This window comes from Callorhinus ursinus, unplaced genomic scaffold, assembly GCF_003265705.2.
Source record: "Callorhinus ursinus isolate GAN/ISIS: 27379988/994484 unplaced genomic scaffold, GSC_fseal_2.0 scaffold24, whole genome shotgun sequence".
NCBI classification, from domain to species: domain Eukaryota; kingdom Metazoa; phylum Chordata; class Mammalia; order Carnivora; family Otariidae; genus Callorhinus; species Callorhinus ursinus.
The window spans coordinates 5,801,751-5,819,760 of record NW_027397086.1 but is presented as its reverse complement, the minus strand read 5'-3'; the positions used below and the strand labels follow the sequence as shown (position 1 = coordinate 5,819,760).

Here is an 18,010-nt window from a genome sequence, read left to right as displayed (position 1 = left end):
TCCTTTCACTTGAACACTTAGAGGACATTGTAGGGTTATTAATTGACCTAATACTAATATTGTTGTGTCTCAGAGAATAGGGAGGCCTGAGGAGATGGAGAGAGATGGGGGAAGGCCGGTCAGTGGAGTAGTCCGAACACACACAACATTTATTAAGTTTGCTGTCTGAGATGGGCACGGTTCTTGACACCCCAAAACAATCACAATTGTAACATCAAAGATCACTGATCACAGATCACCATAATAAATATAATAATAATAGAGATGTTTGAAATATTACAAGAATTATCAGAATGTGACACAGAGACACCAAGTGAGCAAGCATTGGTAAAATGGCTCTGGTAGATTTGTTCAATGCAGGACTGTCACAGACCTTCAATTTGTCACAGTTGCAGTATCTGTGAAGCACAGTAAAACAAGGTATGCCTGTATGCTACAGTATTCTATTCAGTTATGCAATGAAATGTAATAGGATGATACGTGCTGTGAAGAAAATAAAACAAGGTAAGGGGCAAGAAAATGATGAAAAGAGGATACTATTTTAAACAGATGTTTATGGAAACTAGTGTTTCAGTGAAAATCTTTATTCATTGAAACTTTTTGATCTTTAGGATTATTTCCTAAGGATTAATTCTCAGAAATGGAATTATTAGATCAAAGTTTAAACATTTTTAGTGCTCTCATTATATCATCAAATTGTTATCTCATGTGACTAATACAAAATGAAATCCCTCTTGGTCTTCCCTGTTTCCTCTGACTAGAACCACTCCCCACCCCCCAACCCCCATCGCTGGCCTTTCACAGTAAACTCCCAACCCAACCCCAACTTGGTCACCACTGATGAGTTGTCATCTGTGAGGGTGTCCAGCATGGAGCCTGGAACAGAGCGAGTGCTCGTGTTTGTTGATTTCGTGAGACCTTGCTCATCCTTCTAGGCCCAGCCTAAATTTCCCTTTTTAGGAAGCCCACTTTTAATCACTCCACTAGACTGGTCCTTGCCTTCTCTTCAATACTGACATGACATTGTTACAGTTCTCTAGACCAAGCTTCATTCAGACTGCCTTTATTATAGCTTTTCAGGAACATTTCTTCTCTTTCTAGTAAGCCACATTGCCATTGAAAACAACCGCCAAGTCTTGAACGTTTATATTCCCCATGATTCCAGCAAGCTTCTTAAATACAATAAGCTGCAAAAGGTAATTTATTGGCTAAGAAGATGAATGACTATTTCTACTTCATACTTTCAATATCTCAAGTCAAAGAGTTAAGGTAGTGTCAGAAAACAAAAAAAAAAAATTCAAAATTGCTTTTCAACTTTGAGTATTTTAACAAAAAATATTATGTAACAGAGATACTTAAAAGTACTTCCTTCAGAAAGAAATCCTTCCTAACAATTGCTCTCCTTATTTCTGCTGATACTTTCCCATCCTTGTCAACATGTGTGTGTTTTTTTATTACATAACTGCATTCATAATGTATACACCTAAATGATTTATTTTTTCTTCCAAGAAGAGGAAGTATGTTAACAAGTCAGAGTGAGCAGAGGCAGAATGGGAAGGTAGCAGAGCTTGGAGCAGAGTCCCTTCTCCCGCAGAGATCACTGTTAGTGATGTTAGATGCTGATGGGATGTAGCCCTGGGACTGAGGCGCCGCTGCACACTGGCCTGAGGCACAGCCATTTAGAGTTTGCTAAACCCTGCAGGAAAGAAACTTAGGGGGATGCTTAATGGGCATTTTCTACGGAACGTTTTTCTAAAAAAATAAATAAAGTGTAATACCAAGTTTTTCTGTTTTATGCCTTCAAGTGAATGCAAACACTGAGCTTTGGTTTCATCTGTTCCTGTAGCACCTTTCAACCAGCCTCTACACTGAGAAGCAGAGGTTTTTCTGCTCTAGACAGACATGCTCATTCAGATATATGATTTCCTTGCTCACTCTGGCTTCTCCTGTGGCCATACTCACATTTTCCTGGTAATTGGACAAGTTGAAGCGTGTACCAATGCAAAACATTTAAGAATAAATTTGCATCGGTGCCTCTGCTCTTCTAGTAGGAGTGCTCGAGTAGTTTGGACGTAGCCAGACTATCTGGGGTGAGGTGTTCTGTTCTGCTCATGATTTTTTTCTCTGAGGTTTTTCAGTGTTTACTAAAACCATCCCTAGGCACAGTCGATAAATGAGCTAAACTTAGCTTTGCTTTCTCAGATATGTTCCTGCTCATTCCTCCTTTCGTTTCCCAAAGAAATGCTCTTGTATCAAGCCTCAGTCTTGCTGCTGGACTCCATGTTTTATTTTTATTTTTATTATTATTATTATTATTTTAAAGATCTAATTGGCTTTATTCAACCATTCAGGACCTGAGCAGCATCCCATCTAACAAAGAAGGGTGCTCTGGACTCCATGTTTTAGAACTTAGAGTCCCAAATTCACACACTTACATAAAAGAGAATTGAGTGGAGTGGCTGGATGAGGGACAGTAAGGATTACAGCAGATGGGTGCATATCTGGGGGGCATAGCCATCACTCAGCTTTAGCCTATGGCTGGCTTCTGAGAATGTGGGACTCGTGTGACTGATCTTCCAAGTTTTCATAAGAAGCCAGAAACTTAGATTTTCATGGGTAGGTCATTATTATATAGTCTCAACAAATATGATCTGTGGGCCAGGTAATTATCTATAGATTTGACAGTTTCAATACCTACTCTAGACCTTTTCCACCCTACGCACCCACACACCTCCTCGTCAGAGGGTGCCTCTTCAAAGTGTCCCCAGGTCAGAGGAATGCATGACTGCTGCAAAAATCCCAACTGCTGTTCTTGGTGTCTTTCTCTCCTTTTCCTTCCCTCCCTGTTTTTCCTCACCACCTCCCCCATTTAATTCATCATCACATCCTGTAGATTTTAATCCCTAAGTAGATCTTGAATCTCTTCTTCATCCTTCAGGAAACAACCTACAGTTTAACCTTCCAAAAAATTATTGCAATTAGGAAATTTCAGGACTCATAACCTGAGATGTTTTGATCAGACCTAGATTTCTTCCTCCCCTGACTCTCCCTTAATGTTGAGACATAGATCACGTACTTAACCTGCCATGTTAGTGACATCATTTTAACTAGAAGAATCTCATAGGGTCTCCACGTTTTACAACTGCCTACTGACTCTTTCCTGAGTATAGGATATCACAAGTGAGACGATCATTAAGATTATTTGGAAGGCAGTATTAAGAAAATTATTTGGGGAAGTATTTTCTAGTTAATGGAGGACCTAATTTAAAGTGAAGTCTGACAAATGCTAATTTTCAGGTTGGAATTCTTTAAAATTGTAATAACAAGGGGCGCCTGGGTGGCTCAGTCATTAAGCGTCTGCCCTTGGCTCAGGTCATGATCCTAGGGTCCTGGGATCGAGCCCCACATCAGGCTCCCTGCTCAGCGGGAAGCGTGCTTCCCCTCTCACACTCCCCTTGCCTGTGTTCCCTATCTTGCTGTCTCTCTCTCTGTCAAATAAATAAAATCTTTAAAAAAGTTTTTAATAACAAAACCCAAATATAAGTAACATTTTTGCTGTTTGAAATAAATTGTTAATAAATACTTGGTCTTCTGACTCTGCCACACCCTTCCCAGTAAAAACAAAGAAAATTTCCTCCCCTACTCTTTCCCTTGTGAGCAAATCATGCCTTAGTCCAGGCACTTGCTTAAGCAGAAAAATCCAGAAATTCTTAATGTATTTTTTCCTTACCTTCCTTCTCTTTCTCCTCCACCCACTGCCCCCATCCAATCCATCACCAAGTCCCACTGTTTTTACCTTTTAGACAGATCTTGAATCTTTTTATTTCCATTACTCTCACCCTATGCCAGGTTACCATCATCTCTCAATTTGACCATTGCAGTTGTCCCCTTAAATATCTACATTTCCTGGGGCACGTGGGTGGCTCAATCAGTTGAGCCATCTACCTTTGGCTCAGGTCATGATCTCAGGGTCCTGGGATCAATCCCCACGTTGTCGGGCTCTCTGCTCAGTGGGTAGTCTGCTTCTCCCTCTCCCTGCTTGCTCTCTCATTCTCTGTCAAATGAGTGAATAAAATCTTTTTCAAAAAATCTACATTTCCTTTCATGCCCTCCTCCAACTATTCTCAGCAGTCAGAATGATCTTTTTGGAACTTAAAATTTAAAGCCTTTAATAGCTTCCTATTACACTTAAAATCCAAAAATTCTTACGGATCCACTAAGCCTGTGTATAATCTGGCATCTGCCCATCCTTCCATACTCAACTCACACATTTCCTGATTTTTACTGTGTTCCAGTCTCCTCTACCCCTTTGAACTTTCCAAGCTCGTTTCTGTTTCAAAACCACTTTCTCTGCTCGTTCCTCTTCCCATTCTACTCTTTATCTGAGTAATGCCTACACTTTCTCCAGGTCTCAGATTCAGTGTCACTCCTTCAAGGAAACCTTTCCTGACTCTGTAATCTATGTTAAATTTCCTTCTTATACCTTATACTTTTCCTTCATGACACTTGATATGGTCACCATGATTTGTATTTATTTCCGTGATACATGTCTAATGGCTTTCTTCCCCCTAACTTTCTGCTCTCTCCAATCTCCTGTAAACTCTCTGATAGACCTTACCTGTTTTGTGCCCACTGGATCATCATTGAATACCTATAACACAGTAGATCCTTGTTGAATAAATTAAAGAATCAAGTTAATTGTGCTTCACATTCTTGTATTTTTAGTGATCCTCCATCTTAAAATGATTTGGAAAGTGCTTTGGAGGGTGCCAAGAGCCTAACTGCAATATCATTGTGATAAATCAGACCCTAAGAATGTTTAAAAATAGAAATTATTTTTTTCGTATAATTCTAATCAGTATATCCCTCTTTGGTTAAGGCTGATTATAACTATAATTCTCTCTTGGTTCTTGTCATAGACGAAAAAGGCGTAACTTCAGTAAACAGGCCACAGAAATCTTGAATGAATATTTTTACTCACACCTCAGTAACCCCTACCCCAGTGAAGAAGCCAAAGAGGAGCTGGCCAAGAAATGCAGCATCACAGTGTCACAGGTGAGAGGACACCGTGGGTCTGTCTTGTTTCCCTGTTGATATAGGAACCCTATTTTTTGCTCAGGGTATCACCAAATTTCAGATCCATGTGTTCCATCATCGAAGAAGATAAAAAGAAAATATAGATATTCCCACATTTTTATGCAAGCTTTTAAAGCTTAGGTGATTTTTTTTTTTTAATCCTAAGTGGCAAGGAATCAAGATAATCACCCACCACCCCAGTGTAAATCTTCTATAGAGAGGACATAAACATGCCATGGGGAGAGACACAGTTTATTCTTAAGTGACTCTTCAGTAAATGGCATGTAGTCCTGCTTTCCCTGATTTAGATGACTGACCTAAGCTTCTACCAGTGAGAAACCAATTTATTTGTTGCCGAAAGGAAATTTAATATAACTCTTTGGTGAAAGCTTTGAGGAATTCACTAAGTCTTTTCTTGGTAACCATGCTATGATATTTGGGTCCCAAGGATTTCTTTGCTTCCTTGTTATTCATTAAACAGAAGAATTAAGTTTATACCTGTCACTGTTTTTTGGGTTGTTGTTGTTGTTTTGTTTTGTTTTTAACATTTATTTGTAATAAATTGTGACCCTGAAATTAGCTGTCATCTTCTAACAAAAATACATTTAGTTTTAGGCAGATAGGTGGGTATTTAGGTTGAGGATTGGAGACAAACAAATGAACAACTATACCTCCTTATAAAATAAGTATATTTTACTGGCATTAGCTCTAAAATATAATTTTATTTAAATACTTATACTGTTGTTTATAGATTGACATCGAGATAGCTTTTCTTTATAGCACGCAAATGTGGTAATTGCCAACCAGCTATTGCAGTGGAACTTAAGGAAAAGCTGACCCTTGGCAGAAATTTCAATGTTCCCTTTTGGTCATGGGTCACAAAAATTTTAAAGTAGTTTCTAAATAAATACTGCTGCTGTACATCTGAAGTCCAAGATATTAAAGATCCCCTTCAGATTCTACTGAAAGTTTTATATCAGTATTTTAAGTCATTGTTCTTTAAGGGATTAGGGTCTGGGTTTGAGATGATTTCTAGCTTCTGTTTTGGCATTACTTTCCATGGAACCTCTAGAACAACCTTCAGTTTATAATTATGCTATCATTTAAGAGTTAGTGTCATTCTCTTATGAAATAGTGGCTTATCTTGATTCCTCTTGCCCAGTTTGAAATGGAATATAGTTGATTTGAGTTACCAACTTGTGAAGATGTATATAAAACATTCCTGTCTGGGTTATATAGTACTCACTGCCACTTAAAATATTAAGGAACAGTCTAATGTGCTGGGTCATATAGGGAAGATGAAATTAAGTGGGTGTTTTTCTGGTGTGTGCTTTTCCCCTGAACATTAGTGAAAGGATTGGGCTCATGCTAAACATCAGTTGATGATGCTGAGCCCCATTTTCAGGCTCTCCCAAGAGCTCTCTGACTTTAGAATTCAAATGTTTGCAGGTCCAATTTCAATTAAGGTGTTTTCATGTCTCTGCTTCTTTTTTACTTCTATAACATAGTTACCATTGGAGAATAACACAGATTATATACATTTTTTGAAAGTGATAAGATCCTGGCTTTTCATTAGTATAGTACTAGCATTTTGTGTCTAATGTAGGACTTGCCTAACACATGCTGTGTAATAAGTGGGAGAAAAGTTTCCTTCTGACTGCTCCGAACCAGGGAGGTTTTGCTCTACTTCTAAAATAGGCTAGGAACACATTACTTACTTTTTTAAGTATATTGCTATATTCATTTCACTTATTTTCTGATAGAAAAACAGCTTTGTTAGGTTAAAAAAATTTTTTTTGGTAATTGCTTCAGACATGGAAATAATAGAGACTTAGAATAGTCTGTCTACAAAGCAGACTTGCTGACCTTTTTTCTCCCAGTTCAGCCTTTCAAATGCAGAATTTCAGGGATCTGTTTAAGCATTAAATTGTGACAATTTCTTCCCCTCTTACCCTTTTCCTGCCTAAAGAAGTTAATTTCCCCTCAACAATTCCCCTCCTACACATCTCTGAAGTGGGAACAATGATGTTATCATTTTAAGTATTAGACATCAATTGCTAGCCTTATAAATTAGTGCCATATTATTTAAGTTGTTTAGAGGTGAAACCAGAGAATGTTCCAGAACTGACAGGTTAACTACTTTCTAAAGAGAAAAAGTATTGTTTAAAATATACATCATACTTAAAATACAATTAAATTTAGAATCCAGAAATCGTTCATATACAAAACTAACTTAGGGGCGCCTGGGTGGCTCAGTTGGTTAGGCGACTGCCTTCATCTCAGGTCATGATCCTGGAGTCCCGGGATCGAGTCTCGCATCGGACTCCCTGCTGAGCAGGGAGTCTGCTTCTCCCTCTGACCCTCTTCCCTCTCGTGCTATCTCTCATCCTCTCTCTCTCAAATAAATAAATAAAATCTTTAAAAAAAAAACTAACTTAAAAAAATTGAAATCCAGTGAAAACAGGCAATTGTAGCAACACAATTTTTGCTAGATTTAGGGTATATGAAACTGATTTATTCTTTATTGCTTAAAATACTGCTTAAAATAATAATTAAGAATAAGTAAGGAACTTTCAAAAGAAAATGTAAGGAAATATCTTTAGTACTTTGAGGGTAGGAAAAAATTTCTTAAAAAGACCATAAAAAGTATAAACAACAAAGGAAAAGATAAATTTAGTGGTAAGATGTTTATCAAAATACTTAATAAAGACTGAAACATCAACATTATGTAACTATTTTGGTAAAGATTGGATCAGGCAGGAGTCATCAGTAGATATTAAATCTAGGGAGAAATTTTGATGAAGAAGATGGTCTTAAAGTGGCTCTCCATAGGCCCTTTGTTGGTTGCAAGGGTTAAAAAAAAAAAAAAGCAATTATAGAGTGGAGAAATGGAACAAAACCCTGATCAGGTGATTAGAAGCAACATCACCAAAGTGGGACAGGTGGACATTGTGGGTAGTGTTTCATCCAAGAAAGTAACCTGAATCTAATCACTAGAAAACATCAGACAAACAAAATGAGGAGTGTTCTGTTAGGGAAAAAAGGAGGATGGGAGCAGTATTCTTGAAAAATGTCAGAGAAAGGCCATGGAAATGTTTCACACTAAAAGAGGATAGAGACATGACAGGTAAATGCAATACCTCACCCTAGACTGGATCTTATACTAAAGGGGAAAAAATGCCGTGAAGGATATTGGGTTAGGTTTATTTAAGTCAATTATAATTTGTAATTGTACTACAGTTCTATAAGAGAATATCTCTGGTCTTAGGGAATACACACTGACTTACGTAGGGATAAAGGGCCATGACGTATATAATTTACTCTCATATGGTTCAGGAAAAAAGTGTGCGTGTCTGTGTGTTTATATGTGTGTGCATGTATATATGTAAACACATACACACAAACATGTATAAACACAGAGGGAGAGTGTGCATGCATGAGTACACACAGATGATAAAACAAATGGGGCAGAATGTTTAATAACAGGTGAATATGAGTAGAAGGCATACACAGATGTTCTTTGTACTGTTTTTATTTTTGCAAGTTTGAAATCATTTCCAATAAAACCTTTTTTAAAATGTGAAGACAGCCCACAGACTGCAAGAAGGGATTTGTAAGTGTATATGCAAGATGAACATCCAAAATACAGAAGGAATTCCTATAAATTAATAAGAAAAAACATAAATAAGGACCTCACAGAATAATATATTCAATTATATGAGAAGATCCTTATTAATAATCAGGAAAATGTTATTCAAGAACTGCAATGAAATCACATTTTACATATCCCAGGTTGCAGCAGAAAATCCTAAATTTGACCATTCCAAGCCCACACATAGTTGGCAAGAATATACAGTAGCAGGAACTCTTAAATATTCTTGGTAGGAATGTAAATGGGTATAGCTACTTGGAAAACTTTTGGCATTATCTTATAAATTTGAATATACCTATACCATTAAATCCATAATTTTACCTCTAAGTGAAATTGCTCTAGAAAACTTCTTGTGTACGTATATCAGGAGACATGGGTGAAAATATTCATTGTAACATTATTTGAAAATGGTAAAAAACTTGAAGTAAGAAAGTTGTCCATTGATTGGGGAAATGGATAAATCCATTGTGGTATAATCCCATTACAGGTTACTATATAGCCATGAAAAGGGATGATCTACAACTACGTACACCCAATTTGAATGAATCTTAGAAACATAATAATGAGTGAAAAATGCAAATTGCAGAGGATGAGACTCTTGATCTCAGGGTCATGAGTTCAAGCCCCACGTTGGGCATGGAGCCTACTTTATGTATTTATTTATTTTTAAATTTATCTTACAGAGAAAGAGAGCACAAGCAGGGGAGTGGGGAAGGGACAGGGGGAAAGGGAGAAACAGACCCCCAGCTCAGCAGGGAGCCTGACTCCGGGCTCCATCCCAGGCCCTGGGATCATGACTGAGCCACCAGGCACCCCAGAGACTACTTTATAAAAAAAAGTTCAAAAACAGGCGAAATTGATCTTAGTGTTAAAAGTCAGGATAAAAGTGATTACCCTTGGGAGAATAGTGATTGGAAAGGTGATGTTTCTTTCTTTCTTTTTTAAAGTTTTATTTATTTTATTTTTTATTTATTTATTTATTTATTTATTTATTTTTTTTAAGTTTTATTTATTTTAGAGAGGGAGAGAGAATGCACACACGAGGTTAAACAGGGGGCGCAGAGGGAGAGAGAGAAAGAAACTTGTGGGGCTTGATCTCACCACTGTGAGATCACCACCTGAGCTGAAACCAAGAGTCAAACGCTTAACTGACTGAGCCACCCAGACACCCCTGATGTTTCTTGATCTCAGTGATGGTTTCATGGGTGTCTTCACTTTTTGGAAAATTCATCATGCTCTCTACCGTGTGCCTCCTTTTTGGCATATATATATTTCACTTGACTAAAAAGTTTACTACTTACACAACAACAAGCCTGCCCTCATGGAGCTTATATTTTCCTGGGAGAGTGCAAACAGATAAAATAAGTAAATGAGATGATAAATTAGAATAAAGTGATAGGTGTTATGGAGAAAAATAAAGGAGGGAAGGAGAACAGGGAGTGTGAAGTGTGCAATTTTTAATAGAGTGGTAAAGAAAGCCTCCCGTGAGAAAATATCTTTTGGTAAAGATTGAAGGAGAGAATGAACAAGCCATGTGGCTAATAGGTGAAGAACATTCCAGGCAGAGGGAACAATAAGTGCAAAGGGCCTGAGGTAAAAGTTGCCTGAGCAAGTGGGAGAAGTAGTAGGAGATGAAGTCAGAGAGATCCTGAGATCCAAATGGTGCAGTGGCCTTGGACACCACGGTCATGGCGGATGTTTCCTCTGAGTGAAGTGGAAAGCTGGGGAGTGGCATGATTTCACTTAAAGTTTAGCAGGATCACCATGGCAGCTGTATGGACAATAGAGTGAGGGAGACAAGGAGAGGCAGCCACCAGTTAGGGTTCTTTGCAATAATCCAGGCAGAAGGTGCCGGTGACTTGGGCCAAGAGGTTTGTAGTAGAGATGATGAGAAGTGGCTGGATTCCAGATAATTGTGACGGTACAGCCAGGAGGGTTTCCTGACAGATGAAATGTAGGATGTGAGAAAGAAAGTCAGGGAGGACTCGAACATTTTTGGCTTGAGCAGCAGAAAGATGCAGTTTTCATTAAGTATGATGGGGAAGGATTTGGGAGGAGCAGGTTTTTCAGGGGGAAAGGAGATCAGGAGTTTGTCTTACATATGAAGTTAATATATATTATTATATTATTACAGTTTTTAAAATTCACTATATATTATATAAATAGGCACTGGTAAATGAAAAATTTACAGTTTATGTTAGTCCTACATTAATTTGTGCTAATATATTATAAATATAAATGTCCTTAACATAGACTTGCAGGTTGAACTTAGAATTTGAGATCTCTGATTTCTTAAGACTTGGTTTGGTTGAGTAAGGTGGAGTTCCCCTTTTTTTACATAACACCCTGAAAATTCACAAAAGAAGAAATTATTTCAAATGTCATAAGCATTGAGAATCATACTTAAATTGTCACATATTCTTAATTAGTGAAGGAGATATTAATATGCTTTTACTTTTTGAAATAAAGCTAACTTGCATTGATTATTCAAATTAGCAAGTCACAAAAAACTTCATTGTTCTCCTGATTCCAATTTTGAGTTTAAAGAACTCTGGCCCCTACTTTCTCTGCTAGGTGTTTTTAGAATGAAAAATGTTCACTTATTCTTCATAGCTACTGTAATTGAAATGTACTGTAAAGAAAGGATTGATTTTTTTTTTTAACGGATGAGAACCTGAAATAGTAAAGAGGTTAATTGGCAACATTAAGATTCATTCATTCATTCATTCAACTAACGTATTTTAGAGCTTTTAAAGCGGTGCACAAGACCCGCTTTTATAACAGTCTAGTGTGGAAAAAATTATTATCTAACCCTTACAGATGAGGAGACTGATGTTCAGAGAGGTTAAGTGATTTGACAGAGTCACAAGTCTTTACAAGTGGGAGAGCTGGAGGTTCTTCTTACACACAGGTTCTTGATAAAAAGCAAGAAAGTGGATTTTTACTTTTTTTTTTTTTTTTTCCCCTGTAAGAGGCAGTGTGATTCCTCTATCCCTGGGGCCCCAGCTGCAGAGTCCTGGTTTGTGAGGCCCAGGCCTGGGCTTCTATCACAAGGACTGCATCATTTCCCCCTAAGCTGCTTTGGACACTCCAGGCTAGTTAGTAGCCTGAGGTCTCCTTCCTCATTAAACTACTTATTCCAAAGCAGTGAATATTCAGTAAGCTAATTAAAATTTGTAAGTAAGATTTCCTTATTAAAAAAAATCTATTAAAATAAGAAGAAGCCCGTTAAAATAATAATTAGAGCAGGAAAAAAAGGATGACTATCAAATTACAGTATCTTTTTCAGCTATCCATAAAGGACCTGTTCAGTTGCTTTGGCAGGAGACAGAAGGCAGGAGTGGGTTTCTCCTGTAAATATGCAGTTGGTGAACTGGAGACAAGGTGAAGGAAAGTGGCAGCTATTTTGTTACAGTGGTTCTTTCACTTGTCTTAAAAGAAGGCTACAGACCCTGTGTTCTATAAAGGCTCTGCTTGTGGGTCCTAGTGGAGATAGACATCATTAAACAGTGTGCAAAGAACAAAGGAGCAGGTTGTAAAGAGATGGGAGCTTTGAGGCTGCTGTAACACTGAATACAGAGAAGGCGTATATCTGTAAGATTTAAAGAAAACAGAAGCCTCTGATTTGTTGTTTCTGTCTTCTCTACAAACAGTCAGTACCGTGATTAGCAGGGTACCTCCAGTTGGCTCCAGTGGTGTCAGGTATTTTATTTCTTTTAAATTGACATTTTTTTGAGAAGAACCTCTTAACACTAGTTTGATTATAATGCCCAAACTAAGGATAGAGAGACTATTTCCAGCTTTGATGTAGTGGTTTTTGAGTTTTCCTATACCTAGAAGAAGCCATGATCAGAATCAGGGTCCCTCCAGTTTTTGTCCCCTTCACCTTCTTCTGCCTAGTTCTTCCCTTTGAGTATTCCTAGCAGTCTCTCCTCATTGCATCTCACCTTGCCATTGCCTTGCTTCTCTGAGGCATGTCAGACCAGTAGGCCAACATATCAGTCAGGGTCCCAGAAGAAAACAGATGGCACACTCAAATTAGAGTAATTCGAGGAGAGTTTAATAAAGTGACTGTTTACAGAAGTGTGCGCAGAGTGTAGGGAAACCACAAAGGGCAATACTAGTAATGCTCGGTTCTGTTATTACCCCTGGCCTTGAAGAGATAGATGAAGGATTACCAGAACCAAGACATAGAAGCTGCATTTGGAAGGATAGTAACTGAAACCTTAAGTAAAAGCAGTTTTACACTGAGGGAGTAAGGGGAACGATTACTCTGATGTTACTTTTCTTCCCTTTCCTCATCTCCCACCAGTGACTTCCTTTGGCTAGAAGCCTCTTGGGGCCCAGAGTGGTGTAGAGAGTAGGTAGGGAGGAGCGAACAGAAGATACACAGTGTAGCCCAAAGAACAAGGCACCAGATTAGAAGAGACTCCAAGTTCAAGCCTGCCGGCTCCTCACTCATGTTGACTCTGTGATAGTCCTACCCAGGAGATCTGGCATTCTCCAGAGATGCTCTTGGGCTTCCTTTGTCTTTGTGTTTTGGCTTGTCTTCTCCTTTCCTGATTTTTCTGTTAGCCATGCAGAAAGCGTATTACTTTTCTAAAATGAATATGGATTTTGAGAGTAGAAGCTACAAACAAGGTAAATAAATTAATTTGATCCAGCCAAAAGTATTTGGGTTTTTGGGCTATTTCCCTAATGCATTCAACAGGCCTACTGTGAGCACTGTGCTTGGCACTGTGGCAAACAAAGGTGAATTAGTTCGGGTTCTTCTCCCTGAGAAATGTCAGATTTCTTGGGGGAGACAGACAAACGTGTTACTGACAGGATACAAAAGTTACCTGGGGGAGTACACAGGGCCATGTGGGTGCCATTTGGACTGTGGTAGAAGGATGGGTTTACTTTATACTGAGAGCATGAGGAAGGTTCCCAACGTATTAGTTCTGTGACCTCCGGGCAAGTCATTCAACCTCACTGTGCCTCATTTCCTCATAGGTGTAATTTGGATAAAAACAGCATGTACTTAATCAGGTTATGGGCGTTTCAGTGAGATAATATATGTAGAGTACCTAGCAGAGCGCCTGTCACAGCGTAAGGAGAAGATATAATAATAATTATTATTATGCTGTTTATGCTGTTTCTCCTGCCTGGAATGGTCTGACCCTAACCACCCCCCACAAAAATGTATAAACATTTTATTAATTACTACTCTTTCAAAGCTCACTTCAACTGTCAGTTCTTCAAGAAAGCTTTCCTTGTACTCCCAGTTCATATCCTCCATTATGTGTTCTCATAGCTTCTTATACTTTCCCTTGATAGCACTTATCACAATTATAACTAAATAATGAATTGTTTTGTTTTGTTTGTAAAGTGAACTCTAGGGGCACCTGCGTGGCTCACTTGGTTAAGCATCTGACTTTGGGCTCAGGTTATGATTTCGGGTCCTGGGATTGAGCCCTGCAATGGGCTCTATGCTCAGCGGGCAGTCTGCTTGTTCCTCTCCCTCCGCCCCTCCCCCTGCTTGTGCTCTGTCTCTGTCTCAAATAAATAAATAAAATCTTAAAAAAATAAATAAATAAAGTGAACTCTACACCCCACGTGGGGCTCAAACTCATGACCCTTGAGATCAAGAGTCACATGCTCCACCAACTGAACCAGCCAGATGCCCCAAATAATGAATTGTTTCAATTTTAGTATACGTGCTGCTGAAATGAGCACTAAATAGTTAATTGTTTAATTCTCCTCCCCTGATGGATGGTGAATTCCATGTTGATCAGGACTGCAGTCTTATTCAGCACTGTATTCTTAAGCCCAACACAGTGTCTAGCACCTTGACACTCAATGATTGTTGAAGAAATGATTTAAGTAGTAAGTCAAGTTTGACCCTGATTGGAGAAAGTCTGGAATTATGATGTGTAGATGTTTAGATGTCTGCAATTATGCCTGCATTTATGAGGTTGAGCAGTCTAGATGTCTGTTTTGCATTAATTTATTCAACAGTATTCATTCAACTAGTAATTTTTGGTCATGGTGCTATATTTAACAGTGACTACAACAAAGATTCTGTCCTTGTGGAGCTTACAGTCTAGTGAGGAGAGAAGAATAATATATACCTTAATTGAGGTACATATTCATAAAATATTATGTATAATTATAAATAATAACATAATTATGTATTATGTCATACTAGTAAGTGCTATGAAGGAAAATAAGGAAGATAAGGGTTTCTGGATTGGGTGGTATGATCAGATTTATGAGAGCTAAATCTAGCACCAATGTATAAGATCAATTTGAAGGAGAAACCACTAGAATGAGAGTGACTACATAAGAGATTATTGGTATAATCCAGGAAAGAGGTGGTGAGGACTAAAATTAGGCCGCTGAAAGTAGAAAACAGGATGGATTTGAAAAGCATTTTGAAGGCAGAACTTATATTTTGGAAATTGGGTAAACAATTGGATGTGAATGTGAGGAGGAAAGAGTATTAGAAGATGGCTGAGATTTTTAGCCTAAATAATTGAAGATGGTGATACTATTGTCTGATAAAGGAAACACATGAGGAAATGCTTGTTTGATGGAGGGAAAATTAAAGCTTTGTGGTAGTTATGCCAGGTTTGCATTGCCATCAGCACCTCAGTTGGGAAATGTTCAGTTTGGAAGTATAACCTATGAGAAAAGTCAGGGTTAAATATGTAGCTTGGGAGTCATCCATTTAAGTTCATAGTTGAGGCCCTGGGAATGGATGATGTTGTCCAGGGAATTTGTAGATAAGAAGAAAATAAGGCCAGGAGAAATGACTTTTCCTTGGGTCGTTTGTCAATTCTGAGTGAGTGACTAAGAGGCTGAGAGGTTAAGCAATGCTTTTGACAACTTTGTAGGGAATTGGTGTCCAGACGTCTAGGACCTACCAGGGGAGGCTACCTTATTTCCCTTGAGTGAGGCCTTAGACTGCTACGGCTGCTCCCTAGCAAGGGTACATTGGAAGTACGTAGACTCTCACAGAGACTGTAATTCTGCTTCAAATACCTGTCCTTGAAATTGGATTGCAAGTACTTGTAGGTGCCTGGACAAAGCAAATATAGTTATTTTTGTAGAAAAAGTTAGCAACATTCTAAGCTTCAAGCTGTTTCTATAAACAAAGCAAATACAACATTGGGCACACAAGCAGAGAAAAACAGACATACAAGAAGACATGGCAACATATACTAAAACCAACAGAAACAACAGACAATAGAAACAGACCCATAGAAATCTAAAAAATAAAAGGATCCTATAAGGACTGTAAAATAACTGCTTAATATATATAAGGAAATAAAAGACAAAATGGTGAATTTTATCAGAGGATTGGAAACCATAAAAAAATTCAAATGGAAATTCTAGAACCAAAAATATAGTAACCAAAATTAAGAATTCCGTGTATGGATTTAAAAGCAGATTAGACATAGTTGAAGGGAAAATTAGTGAACAGGAAGATGGATCACAAGAAAATAACCATACTAAAGAATGGAGAGACAGTAGAATAGAAATTCAGAAAAATAGGGACATTGAGGAAACAGTAAGAAGTCTAACATAAATGTAATTGGAGCCCCAGAAGCAAATGTAAGAGTGGGTCAGAAGCAGTATTTAAAATGTAAAGGCTGATAACTTTCCAAAACTGATGGAAGATTCTAAGCCCTAGATTCATGAAAAACTACAGTCCCCAAACAGAATGAGTATATAGGAATCCACACTGAACAAGGTTGAAACAAAAGCAGTCAGAAGGGAAAATAAGATTGCCTTCAAAGAAACAGCAATTAGACTAACAACTGATTTCTTAAGAGAATAAAACCAAAATAACCAAGTAGAATGATATCGTTAAGAGATGAACTAAATTAAATGTCAACCTAGAATTCTGCATCTGCCAAAAGCACCCTTTGATAGTGGGTATGAAATAAAGTAAAAACTTGAGAGAATTTGTACCATTTTCTCACAAAAGGAAGTATAAAAAATAGTCTTCATGCAGAAGTAAAAAAGATACCACATAGAGGGTGGGAGATGCAGGAAGGGTGGAAAACAAAGGGTAAATGTGTGTGTGAATATAAATGAATATTGATTGTTTAAAATAATAATAATAATGTCCTATTGGTTTATAATATGTATAGAATTAAAATATACAACAATAATGCCTCATAAGTTATGAGGGGAGGGTAAGTGTACCAATACTCTTGCGTTTGCTGCAAAAGGTAATAAAAATACCAGTTAATGTAAAAGTAACAGTTAGACTTTGATAGTCATGAATGTGTAATCTCTAGGGTAGTCACTAAGGAATACTAAAAGAATACATAACTTCCAAACTAATAAAGAAGGAAAAAATTGTTTAAAAAGAAGGAATAATTTTTTAAAATAAGCAGTCTAAAAGAAGGCAAGAAAGGGAGAAACATTATAAGTGGGACAAATAGGAAGCACTTAGTAAAATGGTAGCTTTATACCCAACTATACCAGTAATTCCATTAAGTATAAATGTATTGAGTACTCTAATAGGCAAATATTGTCAGGTAAGACATAAATATGAAACCTAATTATGGGTTTTTTAAGAGACACATCTAAAACAGAAGGACATAAAATGAAAATAACAGAATGGGAAAAAATATAACATGTACACAATAACCAAAAGAAGGTTGGTGTTTCTTTGTTAGTATCAGATAAAGAATACATCAAGGCAAAAAGTTTTACTAGAGATGAAGAGAGGCACTAAATAATAATGACACAGCAGCTCTGTATTTGTGTGTACCAATTTTAGCAGAAGCTCAAAAAACATAAAGCAAAACTTACAAAATTTCAAGAAAAACAGATAAATCCACAATCACTGTAGATTTTTGCACATTGAACACCCCCCCCCCACACACACACAAATGCAATCAGTAAGGACATAGAGTGGTGCTTGCTTCTAAAACTTTAGCACACATAAGAAGAATGATCAGGAGAGTTTGTTAGAATACAGATTCCTGGGCCCTGTTCCTGAAAGTTACAATTCAAAGGGTCTGTGATGGGGCTCAGGAGTAGAAGGGGCTAAAAGACCTAATTGGGTCACCCCCACTGGGATCTTGTCAGGTGACTGGATCAAAGATCAAGGGAGAGAAGTTTTGGAGTAATTTATTTCCTTTTCTTCTTCTTGACTTCCTAAAATTAGATATTTAGACTATTGCCCTACAGGTACATCAGATTCTTTGCCAAAACTAAGTTTTTTTACTTACGTTCTATTTGAGAAGTGGTACTATCTTTTCATATCAGTTTTTTTTAAAA

The 18,010-nt window shown here is 37.6% G+C and overlaps 1 protein-coding gene across 2 annotated transcripts in view; it reads left to right on the top strand.

Moving 5' to 3' along the window:
• Positions 1 to 18,010, top strand: part of PBX3 (PBX homeobox 3) — a 205,940-nt gene that overhangs the window by 169,853 nt on the left and 18,077 nt on the right. For both annotated transcript variants that reach the window (XM_025888466.2, XM_025888464.2), the window contains exon 5: positions 4,920 to 5,055. In XM_025888466.2, the coding sequence (XP_025744251.1) occupies positions 4,920 to 5,055 (136 nt within the window). The remainder of the gene's footprint in view (positions 1 to 4,919; positions 5,056 to 18,010) is intronic.